The 19,277-nt window shown below is 43.4% G+C and overlaps 1 protein-coding gene across 6 annotated transcripts in view; it reads right to left on the reverse strand.

The window, feature by feature from the left end:
* TARBP1 (tRNA guanosine 2 -O-methyltransferase TARBP1) overlaps positions 1-17,547 on the reverse strand; it is a 100,791-nt gene extending 83,244 nt beyond the window's left edge. For all 6 annotated transcript variants that reach the window (XR_014710943.1, XM_084623950.1, XM_084623948.1 and 3 more), the window contains exons 1-6: positions 16,635-17,547; positions 14,931-15,028; positions 12,233-12,299; positions 6,568-6,716; positions 4,530-4,582; positions 1,661-1,758 (exon numbers count right to left, since the gene is read on the reverse strand). Coding sequence is in view for 5 of the 6 variants with exons in the window: in XM_084623950.1 (XP_084480076.1) it covers positions 1,661-1,758; positions 4,530-4,582; positions 6,568-6,716; positions 12,233-12,299; positions 14,931-15,028; positions 16,635-17,532 (1,363 nt within the window). In the remaining variant the exon portion in view is untranslated. The remainder of the gene's footprint in view (positions 1-1,660; positions 1,759-4,529; positions 4,583-6,567; positions 6,717-12,232; positions 12,300-14,930; positions 15,029-16,634) is intronic.
* Between the last annotated feature and the right edge of the window lie 1,730 nt (positions 17,548-19,277).

A 19,277-nucleotide genomic window follows, 5' to 3' on the forward strand; every position in this document is an offset into this window, starting at 1 on the left:
CAAGTCATTAATGACAATGAATAATACAGATGCAGGACAGACTCCTGCAAGACCCCAATTGAGGAATCCTCCCAGTTTGACAGTGAACCATTGAAAACTGTTCTTTGAGTACATTTTTGTCAATCAGCTGTGCACCCACCCAATAGTATTTTCATCTAGAACATAGTTCCCTTGGTTGCTTTAGAGAATGTCTTGTGGGACTATGTCAAAAGCCTTTCTAAAGTCACCTGGCAACAAAGATGAGAGATCCCTTGGTGGCAAGATGGGGCACTGATATTGATTTGCACTCGGATCTGGCTCCTCCTGATATTCAGACATCAGTGGCCTGGTCATGGATGCCACTGGGGAAACAGACTTTTCTCAATTATGAAGGCTTATTTCTCAATGCCTGCAATGAAGAGTAGACTTCCTCTAGAGGCAGCACCAACATGAAAGGTGCTCTCAGCTCTAAGGTCCATACTGGTGCTGGTAGGTGTTTCAGCACCGATAACGAACCTGGTTTTTCCCTAGTCTCATGCTCAGAGGCCAGAGTCAACACCAAAGAGAACACTGTCGGAGCACCAGGATTAGTTCCAGAGGAGTCTGCTGTGTAACAGTTTGCTCCCTCTCTCTGGTCCTTGACACTCTGTGGGGTATGAAGAACTTCTCTCTGAAGGCCTTGCTGTCTGTCCTTATGGGAGGACACAGATCTCCTTCTTGTGCTTCTGCCTTAGAGCTTGGAGCAGCCTCTTTCAGTGCCTGACATCAACATGGGAGTTGTTGAGGTCAGCTTCTTTCCTTGGCACTCTTTTTCGCCCCAGTCTTAGGCGATGCCTGACTGCTCAGTGGGTCACTTGATAACACTGGTTTGTTCACTAGTAGGATTTTGGAACTTGGTTTCCTTTATGAACCGTTCCAAAAGGTGGTGTTTCAGCCTTGTCTTGTGCAACTTGCACATCCATATTGATCATCTGTTTAGAATGTGCAATTCACCCAGAGAACAGAGATACCCACTGCATCCATCCTTCAGAGGGAATAGTTCATTGCAGGATGGACAGGACTTGAAACCTGCAGGTTTCAAGTGCAACATGTTGATGAACCCTGTTAGGTCGGGGGTAAAAGGTCTGTACATGGGTGGGGAGGGGGGATAGATGTACAGAGAAGGGGCATATAGGGTCTCACCAGCAAAATTTGGTCCAGGCGGGTCAGCTCAGATCATGGCAGTTGAAAACAAGAGATAAACGGTTCTGAAGAAGTTAGTCTGAGCTACAAACTAGCAACTTCCGGCTCTGTCTTGCTGGCACAGTTAGTAAAAGAGAACTGAAGAGACGTTGCGACTGTTCTTCCTTTGATGCCCTCACATAGGAGCACAAGGAAGCACATGCACAGCTCCAACAGATACACTTGCTCAAAAATTTGAGGTCTCATGTGCACTGGGCACACATGCACCTACAGTGGGATCCACCCTGACACATACTCAAAGACGACGACATTTTTGTATGAAAACATTTTAAAAACCAGAGATAGACAGACGATGGAGAACTCTTGTGATTCAGTCTATGACAGGTGCAGTACACTAGCAGGGAGAGAACACACTCGTAAACATTTACATTAGATACTGGAAATGGATCCATTACCCTTACTTCCCTTATCTTTCGAAAGAAAAATAATTAAAACATACTTTTTTCTTCTTCTGGAAGGAGTGTGAGGTAAGTAGACAAAAACTTCTGTAACTTCATCCCTAAAGGAGGACAAGCTCCTATCAACTGGCCTGGTGACCTGTTTTTAATCAAACATAAAATTAACTTTATGCACATTAACTGCACTTTATAAAGAGGGATCTCAAAGCCCCTTATAAAACAAATTAATCAAAAACATTACCTAATTGTCTAACTCATTAGAATACAAACAGCCAATCAAAGTAAAGTGTTTCAATATGAAGAATTGGGGGAGAGGGGGATTTTTTTTTTTTTTAAGTACTTCTGATACTTTTAAAGGGTATTGAAAATGTAAATATTGAAACTGAAATACAGCAATTGCCATGATGCGTACTGTGTGATACATGGTCTGTGTGTATAAAAACATCTTCTGTATTTTCCACAGTATGCATCTGTGGAAGTGAGCTGTAGCTCACAAAAGCTTATGCTCAAACAAATTGGTTAGTCTCTAAGGTGCCACAAGTCCTCCTTTTCTTTTTACGAAAAATATACACTGCTGTTGCAGCCATGTTGGTCCCAGGATATTAAAGAGACAAGGTGGGTGAAGTAATCTCTTTTTATTGGACCAACTTCTGTTGGTGAGAGAGACCATAAAAGGTATTACCTCGTCCACCTCGTCTCTCTCAGAAAAATACAGACAAAAAAGACTGCCCATAATATTTCCACCTCAACTCCTTCCCTGAACAGCCTTGACAAAGAGGGGAACAAGATGGGCTTTGTAGAGTGCTCAGAAGGCAAACAAATCCAACCTCTGGCAGACCAAGGAGAGGTGGAGCAATCTCCAAAACTGAGGATCTTTCATATAGAATGCACGGACAGCAGTTCCCTCTTATTTATATCGAGGGAGATCCAGATAGAATGCCTCTGTTGATCTCAGTTACGACAGAATATCATAAGAAGAGAGGCAAGCTCTCGGGTAATCAGGTTCCAAACCATTTACACTTTATGGGTTAAAAACAGCACCTTGAATTCTACACAGAAACATACCGAAAGTCAGCGGAGATCATGGAGATAAAGTGCTCCCAACATGCAACTCCACTTAATAAGCAGGCTACAGCATTTTGCACTACCTTCATCTTCTGAATATCCCAATACAGCTCCATGTATGACATTATAGCAATCTAATCTTGAAGTGACAAAGGCATAGATTTTTGTGGCAAGGGCCGTAGCAGAGAGAAAAGGTCACACTCTTCTTGCCAGGTGCAGAAAAACACTGTTGGTTTCAGCCCCAACCTGGGCATCCAGGAGCAGTTGGATCCAATGCTACCCCGAAACTGCACGTGTTTTACAAATGGTGGTTACATGTCCTTTATGAAGGGCACAGATGTAAGTTCTACCAACTCTTCCAGCTGCTCTCCCCAACCCACCAACACTATCTCAGGGCTGGTCTGCACTACAGAGTTAGGGTGGCTTAACTACATCGCTCAGGGCTGTGAAAAATTTCATCCCCTGTGCTACGTAATTAAGCTGTAATTAAGTCCCAGTGTACACACAGCGAGGCCAACTAGTGTAGACATCCTAGGTCTATTCCGGTTTGAGTTTGAACAGTAGGTCAACTAATACTTATCCAAACTCCAGGTTCACCGAGGGCGTTCAAAAATTAATTCTGCTGTTCTGGCTGGGTCGGATGTGATAGAAACCTAGAGCTGGATGTCATCAGCATACCAAGTGCACTACAACCCATGTCTCCTCACTACCCATTCTAGCAGACTCCAATACACATTGAACAAAAGAGGTCACCATAGATTCTTGGCCTCCAAGATACCCTGTAACAAAGCGTTTCAAAGTCTAATTACATAGAAATGTTATCAGTTTTGAATTTGCCACCTTTTGACTTCATTGACTGCTCCCTTGTTCTTGTGCTGGGAGACACAGAACAGAAGCTTCCTATCTTCACTATATTATTTTATATACTTTTATCATATCTACACTTATATTTCTCCTTTCTAAGATAAACAACCCCAATCTTTTCAATCTCTCTTCACATTAGAATTTTTCAATGCCCTTTTTATCACCCTCTCTGAACCCTCTACTTTTGCTGCATCCTTTCCGAGATAGGGTGGCCAGAACTACACACTTATTCCCAATGAGGATGTACCAATACCATTTATATAAGGGTATTATTATGTTTTTCAGATTATTCCTCATTTGTTCCTTATGCATTCTAACACTGTTTGCTTTTTAGACCACAGCTACACACCATGCCAAAGCCTTCACCGAGCTGTCCACAGTGATGCCATTTTTTTTTTTTTTAAGTTGATACAGTTCGTTTTAGAACCCTATGAGATGTATAGTTAATTATTTTTTTCTCCTTGGGTGTGTATCACTTTGCATTTATGAACACTGAATTTCACTTGACATGTTGCCCATTCATCTAGATTGGTCCATTCCTTCTGAATTTCCTCCAGGCCTTCTTTAGATTCGATTAAGCTAAATAACTTTGTGTCTTCTGTAAATTTTGCTACCCAACTGCTCGTTCATCCCCCTTTCCAGACCATTAATAAATACAGTAAACGATATCAGACTTAATAAAGAACCTTGAGGCATCCTACTATGAAACTTCTGCAAGGATGAAAACTGAACATTTATTCCTATGCTTTGTTCCCTTCTCTTAGCCAGTTTTTGATCCATAAAATTTTTTTGCCTCTCACCCATGACAAAGTAAGTTTCTTGAGAAGCTTCTTGTCCAAGACCTTTTGAAAGTATAAAAAATTACGTCAACTGGTTCCCCTTGCTTGACTGACAAGTTTAAAGTGATATCAACCAATATCTTATGTCAAATGTAATGGCCCATTGTTCAATACTTACTAAACTAAATAACCAATGGTTTACCTGCCATAGAGAGAACTTTCTGAAAGTGCATCCATTAACGGTCCGATAATAAACTGGAGAGAGAAAAATTAAATTTACATTAAAACCATTTTATATACATTTATACATTTTACATTTTATACACGCACGAAGTAGATTTTACTTGTGATAAACAAGATAGAGAAAGGGTTCCTACTAATGAGAGAGACTTTTATCATTACTAACCTACAGCAGCAAAGGATTAAGCAGTGAGCTTTGTACAGTCAGTCATTTTTGCTAGAAAAACAACACTAATAGAGCGGTGGTTTGCCTATTTGGTACAGAAGTTGGGCTATTGAGGAGAGGAAGTAAACTGATTCAAGGAACAAGAAAGGCATTAATATTAGTTGCACATGGAAGTTGAAAGGAGGAAGACAGTGAGTCTTCACTGATCACTAGTAAAAACAGTCAACTTTAAAAAACAAACAAACAAACAAGAACACACACAACTGTTCCTCACTACTGCATAAGTAGGGCCCTACCGAATTCGTGGATTGTTTTAAAAAATGCGTCATGGGCTGTGAAATCTGATCTCCGCCATGAAATCTGGCTATTGTAGGGGAGACCAGATTTCACAGAGTTGGGCGGCTGGACAGCAGCAGCTTCCGGTCATCAGCAGTGCTTTACTTCTGCGCTGCTGCTGGCGGTGGTGCTGCCTTCAGAGCAGGGCGCCCGGCTCCTAAGGCAGCAGCAAAGAAGAAGTAAGGGTGGCAATACCACAACCCCCCTACCATAGCCTTGCGACAGCCCCACGAGCCCCCTTGTGGGTTGTGACCCCTATGGTTACAATACCATGAAATTTCAGATTTAAACATCTGAAACCATTACATTTATTATTTTTAAAATGCTATGACAGTGAAATTGACCAAAATGGACCATGAATTTGGTAGGGTCCTATTCATAAGTAACCTTTAAGAGTACTATAACTGAAAAAGAAAAAAAAATTCACTTTGTACATTTCACAACACTTTGTATATAGTCAGTTCCTCTACTACAATCCATTCCCATTTGGGTCTGTTTTGCATAAAACAAAAAGGAAGAAAACTATTTTTTACAAAACAAGAAAAAAAAAGATTAGAACCATAACATTGGCAGGAGGACTCAGAGGCATGTACTGTAATTGTAGCTACTTTTAACCTTTTTTTAAAAAAACTGACTATAAATCAAGTTGGTGTCACTTTAATGAGAGATTGACCTTAATTGTATAAATCAGAAATTTTGGCTTTTGAGGTACTTGCAAGCTGTTTCTTAGAAGTGGGGCTGGATGGTGTACAAAATAGATCATTCATACCCTGCGAGATGTAAGCTAACTACTAAATCTATGCAAATGCAATATGTTATTCCAACAGTAAAACTGAGAGTGTAGTTTTAACAACTACAATCTCTCTTTATCATATAGTAAGACAGACTTTTTTCATAATTTATTATAAGAGATACAGTAAAAAACTGATTATTCAACAGTCTCTAGAGATATCTGAACCTTCCCACAATAAGGGGAGATAACCATCAGGCTTCAAAGTCTGTCCTTAGAGTAGTGAAATGCTGAGCATGGACTTCAAAACCTTCTCAGTAATCTCCTTCACAACCAGATGGTTCTGCTGAACTGAGGTGCTCAACAGCTCCAGTTCTGAAAAAGCTTAGGAGCTCTATAGAACTGGAACATCAGCAACCCTCAGGGAGAAAGAGATCATATCCAACCTTCATATAAAAAGAATCCCAGTTAACTGGGATTCAACTAATTAAGGTTAGACTGTACTGGTCCCTGAAATAAGGATTTGTGGCTAAATGGCAAGGAACACTGCAATAGGCACTCTTTCTTTGACCAAGGTAATCTTAGTCCTGAGATCACTTCTAAATAATGTCATTACTATTGATGTAGCTATACTTGATATGGTTTTATAGAATCTGTCTAACTCCTCCTCATGATTTAGGTAATCAATTTAGGAAATGTTTCAGGTTAAAATATCTATTTATCCTAGAAAATAGTTGGGAGGGAGGTTGGTTAGGGGAATGCTCTTACCTCTGAAAATCCTGGTGAATTTGGAAGGCGTTTTGTTTCATAAAGCTCCAGAAATTGAGCAACGCCTTCCCTCGTCAAAGTTTTGTTTTCACTCTCAAACATCCTTTTGTAAATGCACATATGCCATGATGGGTGAAACAACCAACAACCTGGTACAAAAATGACAACTTTGACTGGTGTGTCAAAGGATAGTGACATCAGCACATAATCTGTCTAGTAGTAAATTTTAAAGAAGTGTATCAAACTAAAGCGTAAAAAATATTGAAGGTATCATGACATGATTGTTAGCCATTACAAAACACTATTTAGAAAGATGTTATACAGGTAGCTGTTTATCTGGTGTCTAAAATGTGCTTTTCTCTAAAAACACAACATTTATTAACATAGCTTGAAAAACTTACTTAATGCTTTCTAGCTTAAGGACTAAAACTAACAGCAAGAGGGAAAAATACTTGTTTCTTTTTCTCCTCCAAGCCACTCTCTCTGTAATTCAAAGCAATAAACAGCTATCTACTGTACTTACTTGTGACAAACTGACAGTCAACTATCTATTTAACAGATTACAATTTAACTTACTACTCATATTTTATTTTGGTTAGATCTTTTTTTCCTTCCTAGATTCACTCCATCATGGTGTATCTTTCCCAGTGTTGTCTATGGTATCCAGTTCCTTCCTCTCCTTTGTCTACTGCAATGTTGCCCAGACAGCCTGGCTCAGAACCTCCCTCCCCAGCATGTGAGCCAGGGAAAGAGGAACTTAAAACTGGCTTCATTGGGTCATATTCCTGGCTGCTGTTCTCCTGGCATCCTAGCTCCCGCTGCTATCTTAAGCAAAAGCTTAAGTGGAAATGGGCCTATTTGTGAGGTGGGAAAGATGAGAATTAAAGGAATTTCATGGTGATAGAATAAGTAACTTTGCTGCAGGTACTGGTCTAAATAGCTCTGACTGTCAACACTGAAATCAATGGCACCAGTAGGTCATGTCTCACTTCAGACAGTAGCAGGGAGAGTTGAGCCATAGTTCTCACTCTGATTTGGTACCACAGGACTCATGAGATGATTTGGGCGAGGAGTGACGATGACTCGAGTGCTTGAGTAGCCCTTCTTGGATCTTGATTCAAGTTTTTGTTCCTTGTGAGAAGATCCTAGCGAAGATGACATCTCTTCTCCTCATGTGATCTAGGAGTCTTTGCATCCTTGTAAGCAGATGCAGAGCTTCAGGGGCTCTTCTAGTCAGTATATACTCAGCTCTGCCAACTCCTGTATGGGCTAGATCAGGGGCTGGATGCACTGATTGTTCAATAAAAGTAGTCCCTCAAACATAACTACTGTTATTTCTGTGACCTCTTCTTGAATGATTTGCAGATGCTACATTTCTCTCTCACATGCCCCTCTCCCCAAGAATATGAGGGATCTGATGTAAGCATTGCTCACTCGTGGGCATAACAGCCCTGCAGGAAGGACAATGCTTGAAGGCCAGGGACTTCTCAATTTCAAAGCTAATGCTGGAGGGTTTGATAAAAATATCAAAGGAAGATCCCATCCAGAATGAAAGAATAATTAAAACTAGTAAGCTATCTCCTAACACTACTCTATTTACAATAATATTTACAAGACATTAAGTGATAAACATGTGAGAAAGAGAGGGGACCATGGGCACCAGACACACTGGGAGCTCCAACTCCTAGCCACAGGCAATGCAGTCAGAGCATGAATAATTCTGTGGGCAAGTTAATGACAGAAAGGTAAAGGAGGTGTCATTTGATTCATAAAAATCTATAGACTCCTCATTTCAGTGGTGTCACCCTATCTATCATGACAAGAAAGATCCGCTACTCTCCCAGCTCCAGGTCCTCCAATTGGTGGAAATTTTGCTAGTGCAATGTCATCAAAAATGGGTAGAATTGGGTATCCTTTGAAAGCCCTTTTTCCCCACAAACACAATGGTACCAAATATGACAAAATTAGAACAATTATGTAAATATATATTCAAGAAAGTGTTTAAAATCAGCTCTCTTTTATTATACTTTAGCACAAGCATATCAAAAATGCAGCCATCACAAAATTAAATTGTGGCTCTCAACTGACAGTACCAAGCTATCAGCTAACGCTCATAAAATGAGAGCTTATTCCAACATTGTCAGCCTTTAACTCGACACTACACAAGATGCCAGACTGAATCACCTGTGTACGAATCCTGCCAATCATAGCAGCTAGCCCCACTGATAGCTCAGTTCATTTAACATTCCTTATGCAGCTGGAATGCAAGAACAAATATATCTGCAGAATTGAATCAAAATGTGTCATGACACTAGAGGTGTGCCTTTAAAGGCCTGTTCAACAGGCTAACTAAAGTAGTCAAGAGTGCTAAACGAGGGAAGATATGAGCAACCAGCAGGTACAAAATCAAGATGTTGAGAACAAAATTAATCAAGAAACAAAGGGCATGCAGAGCAAAAATGCCTGAATTGCCTATGCGCTAATAGTAGGAGCCCAAGTAACTAACAGAATTGGAATTGCTCATTTATGAACATAAATTTGATTTAACTGGTATTGCTGAAACCTGGTGGGATGATTCAAATAACTGGAATGTTAACATCAATAGTTATAACCGATTTAGGAAGGACTGAGTAGGCAAAAGAGGAGAGAGGGAATGGCACTCTACATTAAATATGGCTTTATCTGTCTCCGAGTCACTGATAACGCAGAAGAAAATTATCTTGAATGCTTATGAATCAATAACCGCACAGATAAAGTACAAGATGAATGATCAGACACACACAGATCAAACACAATTTGTTGGGGAAAAGTCAACACACCTTTTGTAAAGGAAAATCCTGCCTCACAGATCTACAAGAATTCTTTGAGGACAGTCAACAAACATGTGGACAAAGGTGATACAATGGATATAGTGTAACTGGACTTTCAGAAAGCTTTAGACAAGGTCCCTCACTAAAGGCTCTTAAGCAAACTAAGCAGTCATGGGATAAGAGGGAAGGTCCTCTCATGGATCAGTAACTGGATAAAAGATAGGAAACAAAGGGTAGGTGTAAATGGTCAGTTTTCAGAATGGAGAGAGGTAAAATAGTGGTGTTCCCAGGGAACTGTACTGGGACCAGTCCAACTCAATATATTCATAAATGATCTGGAAAAAGGGGTAAACAGTGAGGTAGCAAAATTTGCAGACAGTACAAATTACTCAAGATAGTTAAATCCAAAGCAGACTGCAAAAAGTTACCAAGGGATCTCAGAAAGCTGGGTGACCGGGAAACAAAATGGCAGATGAAATTCAGTGTTGATATATGCAGAGTAAGGCACATTGGAAAACATAATCCCAACTATGCATAAAACGATGGGGTCTAAATTACTGTTACCACTCAAGAAAGATCTTGGAGTCACTGCGGATAGTTCTCTGAAAACATCCACTCAATGTGTATTGGTAGTCAAGGTCAAAAAGCCAACAGAATGTTAAGAACCATTAAGAAAGGGATAAATAAAAAGACAGAAAATATCAATGCCATTACAGAAATCCATGGTACTTTGAATACAGCATGCAGTTCTGGTTGCTCCATCTCAAAAAATATATAGATTAGAATTGGAAAAGGTACAAAGAAGGGCAACAAAAATGATTAAGAGTATGAAACAGCTTCCATATGAGGAGAGATTAAAAAGACTGGGACATTTCAGTTGGGAAGAGAGATAAGTAAGGGGGATGTCATAGAGATCTATAAAAACATGAATGGTGTGAAGAAAATGAATATGAAGCGTTATTTACTCCTTCACATAACACAAAGACCAGGCATCACCCAATGAAATTAAAAACCAGCAGGTTTAAAGCTCAGAAAAGAAAGTACTTATTCACACAACACAGTCAATCTGTGGAACTCAATCAATAAGCTGTCTCTCACTCGCAAGAAGGACAAGTTAACTGCATACTTTGCAGAGGAAATGCTACAGCAGGCAAAAAGCTGCTCGAAGAATTTTGTCATCACACGAAATAACAAAGCTGTTACCCCACACTGTTCAATCGAGTTTCTTCATTAAAAGGCTGACACTAAAATCATCTTGCATCAATGCCCTAGAGAGAGTTGCAACAAAACTCCAGATTTTTGCACAAGACTACCCAAGACTTCCACAAGATTCTCTTTTTGTGCCTTCTGCTAGGGATCAGAATCGCTGTATAATCCTCAGAAGTGTGTCCCTATCACACAAAGCATTAAAAGCCACTGCACTGTCAGGTGTCCACGCCCTTTTAGGATGTGACACTACTGGAAGGCTGGCATGAAAAACCAACTTATCTTACTGGAAAGCACCTGATTCAGCCTCCGAAGACTCTCTCCTTTCCCTGAAGGTGCTCAGAATGGCTGAGACATTCATAACACGCGTTTACCATTTGAAAACTAACCTTACAACACTTGCCGAAATACAATGGTGGATGTTTTCCATGAAACTGACAAACAAAGAAAAATATTGCCACTGATTAAGGGATGTATTTATACTTGCTATCAAGAAGGCAAATCATCAAGGAATGGAACGGCTCTGGGATGATCAAGCACATCCAAAGCAAGCCTCCCCTATCAGGCATTGATAGGTCTTGGAGAACAGACTGATCACATGAGTTATATGTGAAATACCACGCGCTCCCAAATCAATCCTTCAGCTAATCAAATGCTTGTTTGCAAAGACCAGATGCTTGCCACCTTACAAATTTATGGCCAGCAGCCTGCCCTGAATGAAGATGTATGAGCACGGCGCAAGCAATATCAGTGTGACATGTCTAGCAGTGGTAGCCGGAGACAATACTGATGACTTTGATGAATAAATGTTTCCAGTCCTACATGTCAAGGTTAACTTCCCCAGGATGACCAAAGATCAATGTCTTTTTCATGTACACAATACATACCTGTGTTGAAGTAAAATTTAAAAAGTTGCTTTTTAAACATTTTCGTGAATATATATATCTACATAATTGTTCTAGGTTTGTCTTTTTTGGTGCTTTGTATTTGTGGGAGAAAAGGCTTTTAACTGACACTCAACTCAATCCGTTTCCGACAACATTGTACTAGCAAATTTTCCAAAAACCGGAGGACCTGAAGCTGGCAGCAAATCCACCCACCACAATGCAAAGGGTGACACCACTGAAATTATGATTCTGTAGATTTTTACGAATCAAATGACACCTCCCCTGCCTTTCTACCATTAACTTGCCCATGGAATGAGGTTTTACTACATTATGCTCCCAGATACTGTAATAAGAAGGAACTGAAGTGGTGTGATTTCACCCTTTATACCCTCAACTGGAGGCACCAAGAAGCTCATGAAAACTCTCTGACTCAAGTGAACTCCACACACACAGCTAAGAGAAACAGACACAAGTACTCAAAGAAGAATTAGGGGTTCTTGCCACGAAATTAGATTCCATCTTACTTCGGAGCACACTGGGCCCTGTCAACGTATGTTTGGTGGACAGTCTATAAATCAATATGGAAAGCAACCCTGGATAGGACACACAGCTAGCTAAAAGACAGTTGTTTCACGTGAATGGTAAGGAAAAAATATTACCATACAAATGAAAGTGTAGGTTAAAAAAACAAAACAAAAACCACACACACACATTGATACTTAACCATTACATTAAAATAATATCTGAAAACAATCACCTTACCTTTTTCCGATACTGCATATTCATACAAACTGTTTAACTTTGGTAAGACTGGCTTTATAACATGTATCTGAAATTAAAAAGCAGATTTTATGTAATTAATTTAGTTCAACACAAACCAAAAAGTTATAGCTATACTTATGGGTTAGAATTTGATCTCAGTCACACTAGTATAAAACTGGAATAACTTTATTTAATTTAAGTGAATCAGTACCTTTTGTAATTAATCCTAGGATCTGGTGCATGGTACTTAGGTAGTTTACAGGTTTCTTATTGAATTGCCTTCACTGTCATGCTGTTCTATCATACCAACCACTCACCCATTAGCAATTGACATTTTCATTCATGACTTAAAACAACTTGTAGATTTTCAATTCCATAAAATAGCACAATATATTTACTAAAATGTGAAATTTTAGTTAGCAAGACAAGTGTAGGAGTTATTTCTCTCAGTAAAGGCTATTTGTCGATACATTTCATTTTAGACAGTGAAGAGCAGCAAATGGTTTGACTACAGGTGATGGGTAGGACCCTATCAAATTCACAGCCATGAAAAACATATCACGGGCTATGAAACCAGACCTCCCCCATGAAATCTAGCCATTGGAGGGGTGGGAGATGGGCAGGGCTGGGAGCTCCTACCATCCACCAGGCTCCAGCTGCTAGCCCACCAGACTGGGGAGGGACGGGATTTTCTCTTCCTCTGCATGGCCACTCTCGGGGGGAGATCAGACCCACCTCTGGATACCTCCCCTTACTGCAGGAAACTCCACGGCTGCTGCTACCTCTGAAGGTTCTCAGCAGCACGGGTGAGATCAGACCCACCCCCATCTCCGGGAATCTCGTCTGGCTGCAGGAAGCTTCACAGCCCAGCTCCAAAGGCAGCACAGAAGTGAAGGTGGCAATCCCACAACTCCCCTTTATCCCCTTTGTGACCCCTCCATAACCTCTTTTTGGCTCAGGACCCCCATGGTTACAACACCATGAAATTTCAGATGTAAATATCTGAAAACGTGAACCTGACCAATTTAAAAACCCTCTGGCCGTGAAATTGATCAAAATGAACCATGAATTTGATAAGACCCTAGTGATGGGGTGTACAGATCCCACACTACGGATAAAAGGAGTAGTGAAACAGTACTGTGCCTAGAAGGCCCCACCTCTCAGCAGCTGCCAGGCATGTTCCCTATGGAGGGTCTGCTTAAACAGGAAGCTCTGGCAGTCAGCAGCGTGGGAGAGTGACGGAGAGACGGCTGCAAGAAGGCAAATAGAGAGTAGTTGCTGAAGCAGAGCAATATATAGGGGGAAGACTGGGACTGTAAGACATGGCCAGGAGACGGAGGGTCTGACCTTTCCCCCTCTTCTCCCTGACCCGAGGGAACAAGTGGACTCTGGGAGTGAGCTGGAAAGCTACCCCTGCATCTGGAGCTCTGTATTACTGAGACTGTGCAAGGAGAAGTCTGGGGCCATGATAAAACAGGGAAGGCTAATCTAGAGCAGCAACCAGAAGGAACTGAGCCACTCCTTGCCTCTCCCCCTCTTGAACCCTAAGCTGGACCTGCTGGCGAGGGAGGACCTGTGTCCCCTCCACCCCAAACACCTGAGAAATCCCAGAGGACTCAGGGCAGGAGCTGGCAAAGTGTGCCTTGGCCACAAGACTGCCCAGAAGAGTTATCCCAAGACTGAGAGAGACAGTTTGGCTGCAGCCTGACCACTAGGCCTGCAGGCCACAGAGCGAAGCCCACTACAGTATGGAAAAACAAATCCTCAGAACAAGACAATACAGGTGATGAGACTGAGCTGGAAGAATGGGAAGGCTGGAAACTAGCAGATAAAATAATATGACTAGACCATGGAGTGTGGGAAGGGAAGTCTTCATGTCCCAAAATGAATGAGCAAATACTACCCCACTTTGAAATGAAATAGGGCTAAAGTCAATAGGAGTCTTTTCATTGAGTCCAATGGAAATCAGGTCCGTAGTGACTTTCATCCAAGGATCTTTCAGTGGTTTAAAGTGGTGTATTAGTCTCACAAAGAGAAAAGGAGTGCCACAAATACTCCTTTTCTCTTTGTGAGACTAATACACCACTTTAAACCACTGAAAGATCCTTGGATGAAAGTCACTATGAGCCTGATTTCCATTGGACTCAATGAAAAGACTCCTATTGACTTAGCTCACGAAAGCTTATGCTCAAATAAATTTGTTAGTCTCTAAGGTACCACAAGTACTCCTTTTCTCTTTGCAAATACAGACTAACACGGCTGCTACTCTGAAACCTATATTCGTCTCACTTTTCAGATGCGAAACTGAATGCAATAACGAAAGCTGATTTTCATCTTCAGCTAAGTGACTTACCCACAGTCTTTCAGCAAACTGAAACTTAGGTCTCCCAACTGCAATCCCCTGCTCTACCCACTAGATTGATTGTTGTCTCAAAGAAATTGAGAGTGGGTTTCTAACGCCAAAAAAATTCCATCACACTAACTTATAAAAGCTACACGTTAAACGTTTTGCATGTGAAAGCCAAAAACTCTAAGGCAAAAAGCTTATAAAGCTGTAACAGACTACTTAAACATGCTTGTTAAAGCAAGATTACTAGTTTGTGATATTTGAACAAAATGTGTGATCGACAATACTGTTCACCATGTGCACATATAATCAAAAATACTCGACATGTTAAAACAAACGAAGTACACTTACCTGATTTCCTTCCAGAGTCTCCATTATTAAAATGTAATTTTCCCAAAATTGCAAAAGTTTGTCATTCTTCTCCACAGACCACCAGAAAAGACTTGATTCTAATTGAAAATATTAAATTGTTTAAATTACAAAGATATTTCTGCTCCTATCCTTCAAGCAAAAAGTGATAAAATGTCATCTCCAGCATGAGTTATCACCTCATAAGTGATAACACAGCACTTGATCCTACAGTCTTGTCACGTACACAACTCCTACTGAAATCAACAGTTTTGCCTCGACAAGGGCTGAAAAAAAAAAATCTAACTTTGTAACCTACTGAATTTTAACAGCAATTTCCCATGTGGCTGAAGTGAAAATATATGAACATGCACATATTTTTCTGATAAACCCATTTAAGACTAGATAGAAAAATGTGACAGTGCTAATCACCTGTCAGCATTTGCTATCCTTTCCAGATCTCATCACTCGTTTTTCCAATAACAGTAACTCATATTTTGTTACCTGCTGTATAAATAGTAAACTGACATGAAAGTGACACTTCTCTGAATCTGCTTGAGAAATTGAGTGTTTTATCACTTTGTGGGGATGTTCGATTGCAGATTTTATTTTTTAATTAATATTTTGCACTCACTTAAGTAACTTGCCCACAATCACACAGGAAGGCAAAGAAAACAGAACCATGGTATACTCATGCCATGTGCTTTTAATGACAGTGCAACAATCTTTAGAGTTTCAAATATTCTGAGACATTAAATATTTGAAAGTGTAAAGAGAGAATCTTGCTCCTACCTCTTGAACACCAAGCCCTAAATTATGCCTCTCTGAGTGGGTGCGGCATAAGCAGGGCCAGCAACCCTTCCCCATGCCATTTCAAGCCAGCCCTCGATGGCCAGGCTTCCATCACTGGGGAATAGAAGGGGGAACCAGTTGGTACAATTGGCAACCCTAGCAGCCCTACAGAGCATGTTTCAAGTTGCACTCTTCCCAGTGATCCCCCAGACTTCTGAGTTAAGTCTTCCATAATAGTCCACAAGACTGACTAGTCATCATGTGAAGAGTGTGGGCATAGAAAGTATTCTGCAAAATGAACGATCGCTTGAGAGGCTACAAAGTGGGTCAAAATTTGGAATGCACTTTTGTCCACTGTCCACCTCCAGCTTTACTTAAGCCTCAGTCAGAGGTTCATTAGAAAGGTGCTTAGTTTCCTTAGCTATTTAGGGAGGGCCCAGGGCTTGTTGGTGCTGATTTTTACCAAGTCTGAAATGAGGTTGTAACATGGTGGACTCCATGAACTGTTTGTTTCCGTACTTTATGGTTAACACATGCTTCTGAGCCATGTAACTGCAGAGTTTCAACTCAGCTCATAACAAATGCCAGGGTGTAAGCAGATCCTAACACCATTTTTGTGCGTGTACCAGTTAACCAAATTTGCCTATCTTCCTACCTCCCAATGCCCAGTACAAGAGGACAGAAATACAATTATCTCCCGGACACCAACAACTCTGCAGGGTACCTATGAAACAACTATCATCTGGGTACCCAAGCACTGGCAGACCAGCCTGGCTGTGCAGATCGCCCCACAATGCGGCAAGGCACACACGGCCGCGCAGGGTGGCAGGCCGAGGCCCGGCTAAGCTGTGCGAGTCGCTGCTGTGTGGATGAGCCGCGCGGGGTTAGCTAGGGCAGTCGGGGGGGGCTATGTACCGTCTCCACTGTCCGGGGGGCAGGTGCAGTCCGTCCGCAGCTGATCGGACACCTCCACCGCTCGCTTCAGCAGGTAGCGGGCTCGTTTCCGGCACAGCCCGTCCCCGTCGGTGAGTCCCTTCTGCATCACTCGCCAGAAGCCCCCGCAGAGCCGGGCGTCCCGAGCTGGGCCCTCCCCGCCACCATCCCCCTCCAGGCCGGGGAACAGCAGGTCCGCCAGGGCGGTCAGGGCCAGCAGGGTCCGGCTCACCCGGAGGGCGGCAGCGCCCCCCTCCGCCCCGCGCCCCGGCGGCAGCAGCAGCCCCTCCCAGACCCGCCCCAGGGCGGCGCGGTTCCTGCTCAGCGCCGGCAGCAGCCGCCCGGCCACCAGCGCTGCCGCCACCTCCTCCCCGGCGTCGCGCCCGCCCGCCCGCACCAGCGCCAGCGCCGCGTCCACCGCCCGCTCCAGCAAGGCCGGCTCCTGCAGCTCGGGGGCCACGGCCACCAGCGCCTCCACCGCCGCCTCGGCGCCCAGCCCGGCCCCCGGCGGCTCGGCCCGCAGCGCCGCCAGCGCCTCCCCGGCCAGCCGCGCCGCCAGCGGGGCCCCGCAGAGCCGGGCGCAGAGCCGCAGCGCCCCGCAGGCGGCCCTCACCAGGCGGCGCCGCTCCAGGTCGTCCACTCCCCCGCCGCCGCGCAGCAGGGGCCAGCAGCGCCCCAGCGCCACCTCCCCGGCTGCCCGCCGCAGCGCCTCCCCCCCGGCCCCGCCGGCCTCCAGCCACTGCAGCAGGAAGCGGAGGGTCTCCACGCGCTCCGCGGAGAGCGGGGCGGGCCCATCGCCGCCGCACACCGCCCGCAGCAGCGCGCAGGGGTCCGGGCTGCGCGCGAGGCCCAGCAGCGCGTCCGCCAGCACCAGCTCCATGGGGGGGGGGGAGGGGGGAGGCTCCGCGAGGGGAAGGGGACGCGCGCGCGAGAGTTAGCCCGGCCGCGCGACCCAGCGGTCACCGCCCCCGCTGCCCCGCCCCTTTCCCCCCCAGCAGCCTGTGCGCTGCCGTGGGGCGCCCAATGGTCTCCGAAGGCGGGGACGTCTCCCCCCCCAGTGTGGGAAGAGCCGAGGTGGAACCCCAGCTTCACAGCCCAAGCCTGGGCCGTTCCCTTGGCTGCAGGCCATGTACCTGTTATTGCGGGGATTGCCGCCTGTCTGGTCCGACGGTTCTGCTCGGATCGCGGTAACGTGGGTGACTTCGCCAGCAGTCAGTTGATGTTAACCCAAACTGGAGAAGGATTGTGGGCAAAATTACATGGCCTGGGACGTTATTACGCCTCCCCGCGACCCTCATTTCATGCAGTTTCCAAAAAATACACTGAGGTGAGGTGCTGCCCTAGATTGGTGACGTGGAAATAGTTCAAAAGGGATTACAACATTCAGAAGGAAAAAAGTGAAACATTGATGGTGTTTTGGGTTCAACAGAAACTTGTCCTCTCATGAAAAGGTATTTACACGCACACACACATGCTGTTTGCACAGATTCCTCTCCCCCATTCACATGAGAAGGGGCCTCAGATGCCTCTGTAGACACCATCCTTCCCCCCCTTGAGGCTTCTCTGCATATCTGAGATACCCAAGAGGGTGGGGGAGTGCATGTCATCTCCCCATCCAGCCCTAGTGTGGATGGCATTAAGGTACTCTGGATTCCTGCTGGAGGAAGGGCAAACTTCACCACTCTTCTCAGCAGGACTTAGTGGAAAGATTGGGGAAGAGATCTCAGTGTAGGGGAGTCCTCCAGGAGATTTTCCATCAGAACCCTGTCCTACAGTAACATGGAACCTAATTACAGTACATGCTGAAATCCACAGATGTGCCCAAATATACTAGATGCCTCTCCTTGGTTTTCCCAGTGCTGCTATGCAACAAGTAGCAACCCCTACTGTTTGCACATTAATTGCCTTATGGGGCAGCCTTTGCAGTGAGAAAAATACAAGGAAAGAGAGAATTGGGTACTGTGGCTGATGTTCACATAAAGATCCAAAGTATGTGGCCATATGCATTGCAGAAGGTTACTTGAAGTTGGGTAGGACAGGGGAAAGAAAAATACAAAACAACAGAAAATGATTGCATATCAAGCCACAGAAAAGAAAAGATAGTAATAGATGTTGCCTACAATTTTGTGACTGAGCTTTTGTGAGGAAGAGAAATGAAAGAAAAACAGTGCAAGCCAGGATAAAGGATAAGCTCTAGAATACTTGTAGCTCTTCCACATGTCCATGCTATCCTGAATGCATCCAGTCTTGTGAACCAAGAAATTAGTCCAACCTGAATCACAAAGTTCAGATCCAAATCCACACTTCTCCAAAGTTTGAGGCTGTTCAGATCAGATGTTCAAGCCCAATCTCTGGATGCCTGTAATGGAAAACTTGATTCCACAGGTTTTATGCTTCTCTCAGCAGGTGGTGCTGTTGTCATTGACATTTGTTTTTCCACTTTTTTCAGCTGTTTTGAATAAAAAAAACATGCAGCAAAAAGCAAATGTGTGGAAAGAAGAGTGAATATGATTGTATTAAAATGAGGAGTGCAGGGGAATGAGTGTTGATGTACAGAAAACAAAAAGGCATTTCAGAGAGAAAAGTCCTGAGATGAAATATTCATGGTATGTTTGCATGGAGAAA

The sequence above is a fragment of the Lepidochelys olivacea genome, assembly GCF_965140295.1.
Source record: "Lepidochelys olivacea isolate rLepOli2 genome assembly, chromosome: 3".
In the NCBI taxonomy this organism is placed as follows: domain Eukaryota; kingdom Metazoa; phylum Chordata; order Testudines; family Cheloniidae; genus Lepidochelys; species Lepidochelys olivacea.